Genomic DNA, 15,352 nt, shown 5'->3' with positions numbered 1-15,352 from the left:
TGTGAACTGTATTGAATTTTGTTTAACCAAATGGTGAGTGATTGTTCACAAATTGACTATTTGGCAATTGTCTATTCTAGTTTAACTCGCGATGTGGAGATGCCGGCGTTGGACTGGGGTGAGCACAGTAAGAAATCTTAACAACACGATGTTAAAGTCCAACAGGTTTGTTTCAAACACGAGCTTTCGGAGCACTGATCCTTCCTCAGGTCATTCACCTGAGGAAGGTGCAGTGCTCCGAAAGCTCGTGTTTGAAACAAACCTGTTGGACTTTAACCTGGTGTTGTAAGACTTCTTACTGAGTTTAACTCACGGAAGGCACATGAGTTTACCCAAATGTTTTGAACTATGGCAATGCTATTTCTCTGGCATTTTAATGCTAATTAATAATATTCTTTCTTTTATTTCTTTATCAGAGTTGCAAATCCAAATCTCAGAATGGACAGGGGCCAAATGGCCGAGAAGCGATAATAATCTTTATTATCTTTATTAGTGTCACAAGTAGGCTTGCATTATCACTGCAATGAAGTTACTGTGAAAATCCCCTTGTTGCCTGTTCGGGTACACTGAGGGAGAATTCAGAATGTCCAATTCTCCTAACAGCACGTCTTTCGGGACTTGTGGGAGGAAACCGGAGCACCCGGAGGAAATCCACCCAGACACAGGGAGAATGTGCATACTCCGCACAGACAGTGAACTAAATTGGGAATCGGTGCTGTGAAGCAACAGTTCTAATCACTGAGCTACCGTGCAGCCCATATTTATGTTGGTCACACTTGCCAACAGAAAATAAATTGTGTGATCATAACGTTGGTGATAGGTTTTACATCCATGTGTGCAGTAAGAATATAAAGTTACTACTTGCATTTTATTACTTGTACAATTTTCTGCAGAAGCAGCGGCTCAATAATCTACTTATTAATTGATTGTGATTAGCCAAACAGATTTTATAAAGATTATTGAGAACCAAGAATTAAATTCAACAGTATCCTCCTTTATTTTGATGAAGAACTTGCCTCAAGTTACCTTTCCAGAATTTGGCACTGAAGGTCAGGTCTCTGGATGCATATAGAACATAGAAAAATACAGCACAGCACAGACCCTTTGGCCCACGATGTTGTGCCGAACTTTTGTCCTAGATTAAGAACAAATTAATCTACACCCCATCATTCTACCGTAATCCATGTACCTATCCAATAGCCACTTGAAGGTCCCAATGTTTCCAACTCAACTGCTTCCACGGGCAGTGCATTCCATGTCCCCACTACACTCTGGGTAAAGAACCTATCTCTGACATCCCCCCATATCTTCCACCATTCACCTTAAATTTATATCCCCTTGTAATGGTTTGTTCCACCCGGGGAAAAAGTCTCTGACTGTCTACACTATCCCCCTGATCATCTTGTAAACCTCTATCAAGTCACCCCTCATCCTTCTCCGTTCTAATGAGAAAAGGCCTAGCACCCTCAACCTTTCCTCGTACTATCTACTCTCCATTCCAGGCAACATCCTGGTAAATCTCCTTTGCACCTTTTCCAAAGCTTCCACATCCTTCCTAAAATGAGGTGACCAGAACTGCACACAGTACTCCAAATGTGGTCATACCAAGGTTTTGTACAGCTGCATCATCCCCTCACGGCTCTTAAATTCAATCCCTCTGCTTATGAACGCTAGCGCACCATAGACCTTCTTCACAGCTCTATCCACTTGAATGACAACTTTCAAAGATCTATGAACATAGACCCCAAGATCTCTCTGCTCTACATTGCCAAGAACCCTACCGTTAACCCTGTATTCCATTTGTATAATATAATTTTATACTTTGTTATAGTGGAACATTGCAGGTATTTCTGGTAATTTAATTGCTTCATTATCTTTAATAATGAAAAAGAATTTGTAAGCTTTGAAGTTTTTTGACTGTAGAAGAGTAAAACTTCAAAGCTTTTCTGGCTGCATATTTCAATAAAGATTCTGTCCATTTGGAAAAGAGTGATGGGGGGAAACTGGCCTTGAGCAACAGAAAGAGTAAAGGCGAGCCCTGCTAATATATTTTTTTAAGAAGTCCTCACTCATTTTGCAAACCAAACTTGCATGTTAGATAATTTTCTGGTTTTTAGATGCCTTTAATTACGGACAATTTTGTGTAAAATTATTGGATGCAGAATCAATGCATATTTTGAAATATTTACTCCTGTCTAATGTCTTCACTATTTGCTTATTCCTCTAATGGTAAAATTGCAAAACCATCCTGCATGTGGAAAATAAAATTTGTAAAACTTTGATGTAACTCTGTAGAAGATCAAAATTTAGTTTGATGGAAGTGATTGTTTGGGGTTAAATGCAATTATTAATTGTCTTTCTAAAAATGTTGCCCTTAATTTTATGGATGGGAATAAATAATTACATTGAAAGACAATTATGTTATGCAATGATCAATGGGTTGAATGGTCAGTGTAGTACATTTTCTATGTTTCCAAGTTTATGACAAATGGTTGTTCCATTTAGTCTGGACTGGTTTTGATTGCCTGAGGTGATTTGAAAGGAATTTCCCAGTATTTTTATTTTGGCTTTCTCTGCCCTCAGTTTTTTCTGTATTTTTCTTCCCCTCCTAGGAGATTGTATAGTTGTAGCGAGTCCTGTAAGGAACTGTCTCGTTAAAATGGTCCAACCATCACATTGTTGGGCCAGCTTGATAGTCCAGCTTGTCCATCAGTTTTTTGTAATTTGCGATTCACTTCTGGAAGAAGTTAAAAAGTGTTCTACTGTAATTTATATTAAAGTAAAAACTAGTTGGTGGCTTTGTGTAACAGCATGGAAAAATGTTTTGCCATTGCTGAGACGTACCAGACAACTTTTACTGGGGAGTAAGTTGACAACATGAAGTTGTCATTCGATAGCTGTTAAGCAGTACATCTGAAGTCAGTGTACCATTTCTTTTTCAAAAAAAGTTATACCTCATTCCATAAGGTGCAACTTTTTCAAGAATAACAACATTGAGGTGGAATTTTTTGACATCATGATTTAAATGGAGATCACAGATGGTGGGAACCTTCCCAGTGCTCCCTAAGGAGTACAATAGACCTATTAACAGCAACATGTGCAAATCCACATTATTCTACACACAAACAGACTCCCGAAGTTGCTGTCAGTTTGTGGTATCATGACTGTGACAGCAGAGAGTTTCACTTTCAATACCACAGCAAAACCTGTGTTGGATATTTGTCACGTATGAATTTATTAGTACCATATATTTTAACCCTCATTTGTGGAATGTTAGTTTCTTAACATATATACCAGCGTATATAATGTTAATTGATGCCTTGTTTACCAATTATTAAGCACAGCAGAAACATCCTGGACTTTATTTCCCTAATAAAAGAGAAACCTGGATTTTGAAGTATTGAGGGAGGTAGTGGGACATAAAAAAATTCAAGTGTCCTACAAATTCAAAACAAAAACTCCCAAGAAATTGGTGAACAAAACAAATTTAGTCTTGTTGCTTAAGTAAAGCAAACTCTGTCTGCCCAACGAGGGATAACATTTGTAATTTATAGGATCAATATGAAATGAAACCAAAATCCACGATTAAAACATTTGCAGAAAACGTAAGAAAAAACTTGAAGCAATTTTTTGAAATTCTTGGGGCATTAAGATGTCCCACCGAGATCATTACAGGAAGTAGTAAAGAACACTTAGTAATCTACAAAGAAATGGAAAAATGAAGGAAAATTTTACAAAATAAATGAATTAAGTAGATAAATTTGCAGACCACATGCATTGAATCTGGGACCTGCTGCATCTATTTGATTCAGATGCACAGTAATTCTTTGCAATTAGATGAAAATGTTCTTAATTTATTAAGAAAATACCAAATTGTTTATAGTTTCCTTTGGTTTTAAAACCACAAAAGTTCTTTCAGTTTGTATGTTTAGATGCTCCCACAAGAATTATGTATTTTAGTGGTATACACAAATGTTATGTTTATATTTTTAACTGTCAGCCTGAATTCGGTGTTCACTCAATTTTCCCGTATTTAATTTACTTGGTCGAAAGCTGCAGTTCTTATCCATATGGGTTTATATCAGTTACAGACTTTATCTTAATTTCAAATTTAGTAATTCACAAACAGCAGAAACTATTAGCACACTGAAAGCTTAATACATTTTACACAATGTTACATTAGAAATTTAATCTGTATATTGGAAAACTAATTTTATCCATGAAACCTTGTTTTGCAGATATACATCTCCAGATTTCCTTTATGTTCGATCTTGGTTACCATGTATTTTTTTTGCTGGTGGAATAACAATGGGAAATATAGGACGCCAGTTAGCAATGGTAGGTAGATTGGTATGGCCTTTGGAAATGTTGATTTCTTTTTGGTGGAGATTTGTTGATTAAGGGCAGCACGGTAGCATTGTGGATAGCACAATTGCTTCACAGTTCCAGGGTCCCAAGTTCGATTTCGACTTGGGTCACTGTCTGTGTGGAGTCTGCACATCCTCCCCGTGTGTCCGTGGGTTTCCTCCTGGTACGCCGGTTTCCTCCCACAGTCCAAAGATGTGCAGGTTGGGTGGATTGGCCATGATAAATTGCCCTTAGTGTCCAAAATTCTATGATTAACCTAGGACAAAGGTTCGGCACAACATCATGGGCCGAAGGGCCTGTTCTGTGCTGTATTTCTCTATCTATCTAATAACCCTTCCATTCTTCCCAAATTCGCTGCTAAAAATTGTTTGTAAAATTTGGTCCTCAGTCACTGGGAGGTAGAATATATTTACGGTTCTGATTTTCCTGAAAATAAAATTTATGCAGTATGACACCTCAATAATAAATGAATTTATATCTTTGCACTTGAAAATGCTTTCTAATTTCTTCGATTTGTGTAATCTTCCTGCCTTTCTTTTATAATTGAAATATACACAGCCATTAGAACTGCCCATACCAGGCAGCCAGAACAAATTGTGATAGTACACACAACATGTGTGTATCCCACAGGCAGTATCTGGAATAGTGTGAATTTTAAGTATAACTACCAAGAATTGTAAAAGAGATTTTTTTAACTCTTAAAACGTTAGTTTTCTTCATCAATATAGACAGCCAATAGTATACTGTTAGTGTGATCACTGGTAGGTCAGCAAGCACAGAAACTAGTTTGTACAACTTCCAATTAAAAGTCAATTGTTCTTGCCTTTCAGATCTGATCTAGCTAGTTTGGCTAACAAGGGGGAAAATTCATTGGCATAATTCTGCGCGCCACCACTTGTGCATCGTGTGCAGGTTTCCTCCATTGATGGCATTGGTAAAGGCCATGGAGGTATTGCCCTGTGGTACTATCTGCCCCTGGGGAATCAATGTAGTCTGTGCAGCATCGCTTTAAGTGACAAAAAGTGAACACATTTCTCTTGCATATTTAAAATGAACTCTCCTCAAGAGAGTGAGAATTTCTTTTGCACCCTCAAACCTGAATGATCGCTACCACCACCAGAACAGTGAATGTGTGGACTCTCAACAAAACCTAGGAATTGAAATGAAATTTGAGCCTTGGATAAACGGTTGTCGACTGAAATGGTCAATATAGAAACGTGGTAACAGCAGCAGACAATCCAGTCCCTCGAACCTGTTCTGTGTTCGCTTAGATTATGGCTGATCTGCACTCACCCCATTTATTTATCTTTGCTCCATATCCTGATACCTTTACCTAACAAAAGTCTCTTGGTCTTCAGCTAATTTCAATTGACCCAGCATCCACAGCGTTTTGCAGGAGTGAGTTCCAGAATTTTACAACCTGGGGCAAAGTTCTCTGACCCCCAGCAGGGTCGGAGAATCGCCTGGGGCCGCTGAAAATCCCGCCCCCGCCGTGGCAGAGATTCTCCGCCACCCGGGAAGTGGCGGTGGCGGGAATCTCGCCACTCCGATCGGAGAGGCCCCTGCGGTGATTCTCTGGCCCGGATGGGCCGAAGTCCCGCCGCTGGGAGGCCTCTCCTGCCGCCGAGGTTTGAACCACCTCTGGAACGGTGGGATCAGCGGCGCGAGCGGGTCCTGGGGGGGACGATCGAACCCCGGGGGGTTCCCCCACGGTGGCCTGGCCCGCGATCGGGCCCCCCCGCTCAGACTCCGGGCCAGTGCCCTGGGTGCACTATTTCTCCTCCGCGGCCGCCACGGCCTTCGCCATGGCGGAAGCAGAAGAGAACCCCACATCGCGCATACGCCGGCAGTGACGTCAGCGGCCAGCTGCCGCTAACGTCACTACCGGCGCATGCGCCGACCGGCGAAAGCCTTTTGTCCAGCCCCGCTGCCGGGGGCGGCGGTTCTTTGCGCCAGTCTTCTGGTGCCAACTGCTCCGGCGCGGGGCTGGCCCCCAAAGGTGGGGAGAATTCCCCACCTTTGGGGAGGCCCGACCCCTGAGTGGTTGGCGCCACTCCCCTACGCCGGGACCCTCCGTCGCGCCGGGTAGGGGAGAATCCCGCCCAAGATGTGTGGAAAAATGCTTCCTGATTACTCTCCCAAATCCCTAGGGATAATTTGATTATGGCCTGTTTGTTTTAATTCTACCAGCAGAGGAAATTGTTCACCTTTGTGTAACCTACACCCTAACCACTCTGTGAGTAAAGAACTTACCTCGGATATCCCTCCTATATCTCCCACCCTGAATCTTATAGTTATGCCCCCTTGTAACAGCTGCATCCACCCGAGGAAATGTCTCTGAACGTCCACTCCTATCTATTCCCCTCATCATCTTGTATACCTCTATTAAGTGGCCTCTCATTTTCCTCCGCTCCAAAGAGAAAAGCCCTGGCTCCCTCAACCTTTCCTTATAAGACCAATCCTGCAAACCAGACAGCATCCTGGTAAATCTCCCTTGCACCCTTTCCAATGCTTCCACATCCTTCCTATAATGAGGTGACCAGAACTGCACACTATACTCCAAATGTGGTCTCACCAAGGTCATATATAGTTGCAGCATAACCCCGCGGCTCTTAAACTCAAGCCCCCTGTTAATAAACGCTAACGCACTATAAGCCTTCTTCACGGCTCTATCCACTTGAGTGGCAACCTTCAGAGATCTGTGGACATGAATCCCAAGATCTCTCTGTTCCTCCACATTCCTCAGAACCCTGCCGTTGACCCTGTAATCCGCATTCAAATTTTTTCTACCAAAATGAATCACCTCGTACTTACCAGTGTTAAACTCCATCTGCCATTTTTCAGCCCAGCTCTGCATCCTATCAATGTCTCTGCAGCCTACAACAGCCCTCCACCTCATCCACTACTCCACCAATCTTGGTGTCATCAGCAAATTTACTGACCCACCCTTCAGCCTCCTCCTCCAAGTCATTGATAAAAATCACGAATAGCAGAGGACCCAGCACTGATCCCTGTGGTACACCACTAGTAACTGGTCTCCAGTCTGAAAATTTTCCATCCACCACTGCCATCTCTGCCACGGCTGTCTTCCATGTGACAGCCAGTTACTTATCCAATTGGCCAAATTTCCCTCTATCCCATACCTCCTTCCTTTCTTCATGAGCCGACCATGGAGAACCATAGCCTTACTAAAATCTATGTATATGACATCAACTGATCTACCTTCATCTACACACTTAGTTACCTCCTCAAAGAATTCAATCAAATTTGTGAGGCAAGACTTACACTTCACGAATCCGTGTTGACTATCCCGGATTACGCTGCATCTTTCCAAATGGTCATAAATTCTAACCTTCAGGACCTTTTCCATTAACTTATCGCCCATCGAAGTAAGACTAACTGGCCTATAATTACCAGGGTTATTCCTATTCCCTTTCTTGAACAGAGGAACAACATTCACCACAATCCAGTCCTCTGGCACTATCCCGTGGACAGTGAGGACCCAAAGATCAAAGCCAAAGGCTCTGCAGTCTCATCCCTTGCCTCTTAAAGAATCCTTAGATATATCCCATCTGGCCCAGGGGACTTGTCGACCCTCAGGTTTTTCAAAATTGCTAATACATCCTTCCTCAGAAAATCTACCTCCTCCAGCATTCCCGTGTGTATCACACACTCATCCTCAAAAACATGGCCCCTCTCCTTGGTGAACAATGAAGAAAAGTATTCATTCAACGTCTCTCCTATCTCTCCTGACTCCATGCACAAGTTCCCACTACTATTCCTGACTGGCCCTACCCTCACCCTGGTCATTCTTTTATTTCTCACAAAAGAGTAAAAAGCCTTGGGGTTTTCCTTGATCCGACTCGCCAAGGACTTCTCATGCCCCCTCCTAGCTCTCCTAAGCCCTTTTCTTAGCTCATTCCTTGCTACCTTGTAACCCTCAAGCGACCCAACTGAACCTTGCTTACTCTTCCTTTTTCCTCTTGACAAGACCTCTTTTGTGAACCATGGTTCCCTCACACAGCCATTTCCTCCCTGCCTGACAGGGACATACCTATCAAGGACACGCAGTATTTGACCTTGAAAAAGCTCCACTTTTCATTTGTGCCTTTCCCTGACAGTTTCTGTTCCCATCTTATGCTCCCTGATTCTTGCCTAATCGCATCATAATTACCCCTCCCCCAATTATAAACCTTGCCCTGCCGTATGGCCCTATCCCTCTCCTTTGCAATAGTGAAAGACACTGAATTGTGGTCACTATCTCTAAAGTGCTCTCCCACAAACAAATCTAACACTTGGCCAGTTCATTGTCACAAGTATGAAGTTACTGTGAAAAGCCCTTCGTCGCCACATTCTGTCGCCTGTTCGGGTACACAGACAGAGAATTCAGAATTCTCAGCTGGCACGGGCTTGGCCTTGTTCTGCATCACAAACCAGCTGTCTAGCCCACTGAGCTAAACCAACCCATTTTGACTAGCCCAGTCAACTTTCCATTAACGTTTTTACTTTTTGTACATCTTTTAAAAAAATATTTTCTCCTTTTTCACATTTTCTCCCAAATTTGCACCCACCAACAATAAACAATAATCGGCAACATATATGCCATACCCATAACAATAACAACGATCCCATCCTCTCACCAAACCCTAAACATTAGCCCGCATGTTTACATAAACAAATGACAAAGGAATTGGGAATCACCTCTGCTCACCCTTAATACACACAGCCCCCCTCCCACCCATCTTCCCCAACTAATGTTCGATGTTATCCAGTTCTTGAATGTGCATGATGAATAATGCCCATGAATTGTAGAACGCCTCCGTCCTTCCCCTCAGTTCAAACTTAACCTTCTCAAGAGTCAAGAATTCCAACATGTCCCCCCGCCACGCCAGGGCACAGGGTGGAGAGGCTGCTCTCCATCCCAACAGGATCCGCCTTCTGGCGATCAACGAGGCGAAGGCCATGATATCTGCCTCCGCACCCGTTTCCAACCCTGGCTGGTCCGACGCCCCGAATATGGCCTCCCGGGGACCTGGGTCCAGTTTCACGTGCACCACCTTGGAAATTACCCTAAAAACATCCTTCCAGTAATCCTCTAGCTTTGGACAGGACCAAAACACATGAACGTGATGAGCGGGGGCCCCACCGCAACGCTCACACACATCTACTCTTTTTAAGAATCGGCTCATCCTTGCTCTCATGAGGTGTGCTCTGTATGCCACCTTTAGCTGTATCAGCCCCAACCTCGCACACGAGGTGGAGGCATTTACTCTCTGGAGCACCTCACACCAGAACCCCTCCTCCATAGCCTCTCCCAACTCTTCATCCCACTTTGATTTGATTCCTCCTCTTCTAAAATAGCTCCGTAAACCACTGATACTACCCCCTTCTCCAGTCTCTCTGTCGTCAGCACCTCCTCCAGCAATGTGGAGGCCGGTTGCACTGGGGAGCTTTGTATCTCCTTTCTGGTAAAATCTTGAACCTGCATGTATCTAAACACTTTCCCCTGCTCCAGCCCATACTTCGCTTGCAGCTCCTTCAGTCCAGCAAACTGACACCTAAGAAATGAATCTTTTAGCGTCTTAATCCCTTTCTCCTCCCATTTCCGAAAATTTCCATCCCACCTCCCTGGCTCAAATCTGTGGTTCCCCCGAATCGGCATTTCCCTTGACCCTGCCCCCAACCCGAAGTGTTGGCGAAACTGCTTCCGAATTCTCAATTAAGCTATTATTACCGGGCTCCCTGAGTATTTCCCCGGAGCTATCGGGAGTGGCGCCATTGCTAGTGCTTTCAGTCCCGACCCCCTGCACAAACTCCACCATTCTGACCCATTGGGAATCAACCCCTCTGACCCAGCACCGCACCTTCTCCATATTCGCCGCCCAGTAGTAGTACATCAGGTTCGGAAGCTGCTTTTCGTACATCTGCACTAGATTTTATGTTTAGTGTACATGGATGCTTAAATTCTATTGTTCCTAATTGTTCACCATTAAGAAAATATTCTAATCTGTCTTTTTTGGGACCAGAATGAATGCCCTCGTACTTTCTTAAGTTGGACTGCGTCTGTATAGTTTTGCCCACTCAGTCTGTTGGTGATCGATTGCAACTTCCTGCACATAACCGCACTTTGCTTTCTAATTTAGTGTTTTGTTAATTAAACCTGGATAAAGGAGCTGTCAATTATTTTGTCCAAGTCAATAATGCTGTTGGTGAAAAACTGAAAACTCAGTGCAGATCCCTGGGGAAGCAGATTTGCTACATCCTCATGATACAGAGCACAAATCCCTAAAGGAATTGGGCATTTGGGTAACATGTTGAAGAGATTCTAGCAGATCAGGTTTCAAAATGGACATGTGAGGAAAGATAAACAATATGCAGTCCGCACATCTTATTAAGTTTTGTAATTGGACCATTTAGATCGAGGTGCTTCAGGAAGTTGAGAGTCAAGTCCACAATAGGATTAAGTTGTAGACTCTCGGGCAGCACGGAGGCACAGTGGTTAGCATTGCTGCCTCACGCCGCCGAGGTCCCAGGTTCGATCCCGGCTCTGGGTCACTGTCCGTGTGGAGTTTGCAAATTCTCCGTGTTTGCATGGGTTTTGCCCCTACAACCCAAAGATGTGCAGGGTAGGTGGATTGGCCACGCTAAATTGCCCCTTAATTGGAAAAAGTGAATTGGGTACTCTAAATTTAAAAAAAAAGTTGTAGACTCTATGGAAGGGATTACATTAATGTGCTAATTTTCTTACGTGTGGCAGCACGTGTGGAGGGAGGCTGAGTTAGCATTTCACTTTGGTGACCCTGCGACGGAACTCTCCACAGATGCTCCCGGACCTGCTGGCTATTTCTAGCGTTTACAAATTTTATTACAAATTTTCAGCATCGGCTGCATTTTGCTTTTGCTTTTGCTTTCATTTTCTTGTTCTATGTTTTAACATTCTAATTTAATTTATGAATGAATTTACAAGTGAAGAAACAACAGTGTTTGTAATTAATATTCTTCAAGTGTCCTACAACCTTTGAACCATGATCTCTTTATATTTTCTTTCTAATTGCAGTATGAGTGTAAAGTTATTCCAGAGAAACCTCACCAAGATTGAAGGACTGTTGTGGAAATTTGAAGATTTCAGTTCGACAATTGGAAACGAGGATGATATGCCAAATGAATGTCAAAAGTTGTAAATAAGATTTCTGGCTGTAGAATTGCAGCAACTGCAGTTTATTTCTCATTCTGCTACACGGAATGCAATCTGTGATTGCTAGTGGTATAAAATGTCCTGTTAGAGCATTATTGTGTAGTGAATACACTTGCAAGACCATACATCTATATACATCTCTGGATTCAATCTTAGTAGGTGGAGAACATTCATATTATTCCCAGGGAAAGATTTTGGAACATATCTATAGATGTGTGGTGCCAAACAGGTAGATAATTTCATTGTTCTGTTAGTTTTAATCTGGATGAGAGAACTTTTCAGATTTATACTTCATTTAAGATAGTCCTTGGACAGTATCATGCTATTATTCAGCTAGCTCAATTTTAAAGTATCTTAAAATTGCAGTTGTGCCGAATTTCTCTCGATTATCGGCTTGCATGTGTGTATTTATAAATGTTAAAAATCAGATGATTCAACAATATTTGAATGAAGTGCAACATTAATATTTCTGATTTCCTGATTTTTAAAATATATTTTGTATAAGGATAATATTTTATGATTCTGCTTTACAGGGAATGTAATGTCTGAACTATTGACTCTTTCCCATTTTTAGAATCCTGCTTGTAGAAATAGGACATTTACAGATGCATGAAACTGCTTCTATCAACATATATCTGCACAAACGTGTCGTACTATTGAAGCAATATACTATTGATATTTCAAAATATGGTGAGCTCTGATTAACTAGCAGGATTTGGACATCTGCAGGATACCTAGGCTGATCTATGTTTTCAGATTGACTTTTGAAAAATTTAAGAATGCGTACTACTGTACGTGTTTTGTTTAGAATAATAAGATTTTATTTTGTAGGGGGGACATCTTGCATTACTGCCAAATGTTAAATAAAATTTTAAAGAAATTTGTGTCAAATGAGAATGCACATTGTTCTTATTTATCATTTTTGTTTTTTTATGGGACCCCTGTCCTTTCTGAACAAAGACATTCAGTCGTCAGTTGGGTAAAATCATTTGGCTTCATAAGTATCTTAAATTAATTTATTCTGATGAAATATATACTGAATATTGCAATTAAATATGAATTCTAGTAAAGCTGACTGCTCCAGTCCTGTGGAAAAAAAGTTACACTTTTTATTTGGGGGGTGGGAGAGAAATGCTCTCAGTAACAGTGCAACTCTTGATGGCTTTTAATGGTAGTTGAGTGTTTATAGAAAATTAAGGTCAAGTGACAAAATTCAAGCAGAAAACTTTGGGATTGTGGAAGAAGTTCAAGCGTGCTTGTATATTCTCTCCATAAATTACATCCCTAGATCAAATTACTCTTCTTTGGTACATTTCACCTGCATTGTGGCAATTACCAGAATTTGAAGTAGAAATTGAGGTGATTTCAGATTTGAAATAGAATCACATATTAATGCTGCACACACTTATTTATTTAACTTGGGTTCAAATGGTTCCTTACAAAATTCTGTAGTGTACTTTCTCCCATGCTCACTTTAATGTCTGCAACATTTCAAGTTAATTTTAACACATTTATGTCCATTGTCCAGGATTTTGCTAGATGAAGCATTGAGCAAGTGGGAACATTATAATGGGTTATTTAATGTAATTGTTTACGAATACCAGGATTTTATTTTGTCAATTAAATAGAATAAGCGTAGGGTACAGATAGTGAAGCATTTTGTATGTATTTGTGTTCAGAGTGAAATATTAACCACCAAATGCTTCAATAGTTTGCGATAGATTTTTAAAATTTTAGTCTACCAGTATGCAAAAAGAGATGGGGATTCTGTAATAGCCATGGTATGGTATCACAGTGGTTGTGGAAATTGCGGGGTACTCTGTTATCACTTTAAAAAGAAGCTGTCATATTTTTCACAATAAAAGTTTATACCGTGTAAGTGTAGTTTTTTTTCTTTTGCAGTAGCATTGGCTTGCATTACAGATACTGTGCTACCTTCATGATTTCATTAATAATGCTGGTGATGGTACAAAGACTAATGTTCAATTGCTATTCATTATCAGACTTTCCATTTGCTTCCATACCATCAAGTCTACAGGTGTTTTTTTATTTAAGTTCTATTTAAATATGCTCTTTTTGGGCAGACTAATTCATGCAGAGGTAGAATTTGTAGGCCCACCGTGCCTTACCCAAAGTACCATTTTTGCAATTCCCAATCAGTGTGGAAATTTGCCCAGGTATGTCCTGTCCACAGAAGACAACTGATTCAAAGCAGCCGCTTACAGCCCCATTCGGCAACTTGCGACCATCAGCAAAGTGATAGGTGTCATCGACCATGCTATCATGTGGTCAGCAATAACCTGCTGAAGTGACACTCTTTAGATTCTGCAAGGGCCATTCGGCTCCAGACTTTATTACAGAATTGGTCCAAACATAGACAAAAGAACTGACTTCATGAGGTGAGTGGGAGGGGGGTGCGGGGTGGATGCGATGGATGTTACTCTTCACTGCAATGAGTCATACCTAGCAAAACGTCAAATGGTTCTGGTTGTTGGAGGTCAATCATCAAGACCTAGGATATTGCTGCAAATTCCTGAAGGTAGTGTCCTAGGCCCAGCCACCTTCATCTGTTTTGTCAATGACCTCTCTATCATAGAAGTGTTTGCTGATTATTATGCAATGTTTAACACCAACACTGAGGGCACAATTGTCTTAATTTTGGGTGGGTTTTGTGGGTTATTCCTGCCGGGTATTTGGGTGTGATCCAGAGCAGTGTTCCCCCAACATCTTTTTTGCAGCTTGGGGAGTTTGTCACTGAAAAAATAACACATTTGGAATGTTTTTCTGCAGTGGGGAACTAAAGACACCGGCACAACCAGCTCCTCTGAGATTGGTTCGCCATTTTTAAAGGGTGCCCAGATCTCAAAGTGAGGTTGAGAGTCCCCCACACCCCCCACCCATGGACATTGCAAACCCCCTCGACCCCAGAGTGGCAACTCCTCTTCGTGCCCTCCCCCGGCACACCACCCAAGCATGAGAGTGACGTCCCATACCCATCCCCCTCTTAGGCACGGAGCATCATTGCCATGGCATAGGACCCCTATGATGAATGAATGAGTGATGAAGCTACTCGCCCTGCCACCTATGAGTACTGTTCATTCCCATGCACCTCTTATTTCCTTGCTGGCTCTTTAAACTCCTCGGTTATTTCCTGAAACGTGTCTTTTTATTGGCTGCTACACTTCTCATTGAAATTGCATCGCAACCAGTATGGCATTTGATTGGCTGGTGCTCGTGGTTAACCCTGTCTCTGATTGGCCTCTCGCTCTCCATCTGTCAGCTTCCCAGAGTAAGGCCAAATTTACCTCTTTCAGCTCTGCTATTTATTAATTTGAACTCAAGTGATTAGCATCTGTCTTTATGTTAATCAGTGTGTATCTATGTATATGCATATGAATGGGGAGGGGATGGGTTCTAAATGAGACCTATATTTGTAAGAAAGTTTTACCAGCTCAAGAGTTACACGCATACTGCAAAAAGTGAACGATTCTTTCTGAATGTATTGGCACCTCACTGAATCAGAACCATGACATGTTAAAAACAATACTTCCTTCTGATTGCTCCTGCTGATTTCAGACCTCCCCACTAGGAATTTATCTTACTGAGCTGTGACAGGAAACTATTTGGCCCATCAAGTCTGCACTGACCCTCTGAAAGAATTCCCAACCTAAGCCGACATGTTACTCTATTCCTGTAACCCCACCTAACCTCCACATCTTTGGACTGTGGGAGGAAACCAGAGCATCCAGAGGAAACCCACACAGACATGGGGAGAAAGTGCAAACTCTA

At 41.9% G+C, this 15,352-nt stretch overlaps 1 protein-coding gene across 4 annotated transcripts in view; it reads left to right on the top strand.

Annotated features, from left to right (window-relative positions):
- Window positions 1-13,442, top strand: part of insig2 (insulin induced gene 2) — a 37,212-nt gene extending 23,770 nt beyond the window's left edge. For 3 of the 4 annotated variants that reach the window (XM_038789837.1, XM_038789835.1, XM_038789836.1), the window contains exons 5-6: window positions 4,239-4,338; window positions 11,426-13,442. In XM_038789837.1, the coding sequence (XP_038645765.1) occupies window positions 4,239-4,338; window positions 11,426-11,467 (142 nt within the window). In that variant the 3' untranslated portion in view covers window positions 11,468-13,442. The remainder of the gene's footprint in view (window positions 1-4,238; window positions 4,339-11,425) is intronic. The other variant, XR_005459790.1, reaches the window with a different exon arrangement.
- The last annotated feature ends 1,910 nt before the right edge of the window (window positions 13,443-15,352 follow it).

Source organism: Scyliorhinus canicula, chromosome 2 (genome assembly GCF_902713615.1).
Source record: "Scyliorhinus canicula chromosome 2, sScyCan1.1, whole genome shotgun sequence".
In the NCBI taxonomy this organism is placed as follows: Eukaryota; Metazoa; Chordata; class Chondrichthyes; order Carcharhiniformes; family Scyliorhinidae; genus Scyliorhinus; species Scyliorhinus canicula.
Note: the sequence above shows the minus strand (reverse complement) of the source record. Positions and strands in the feature narration are given on the sequence as shown.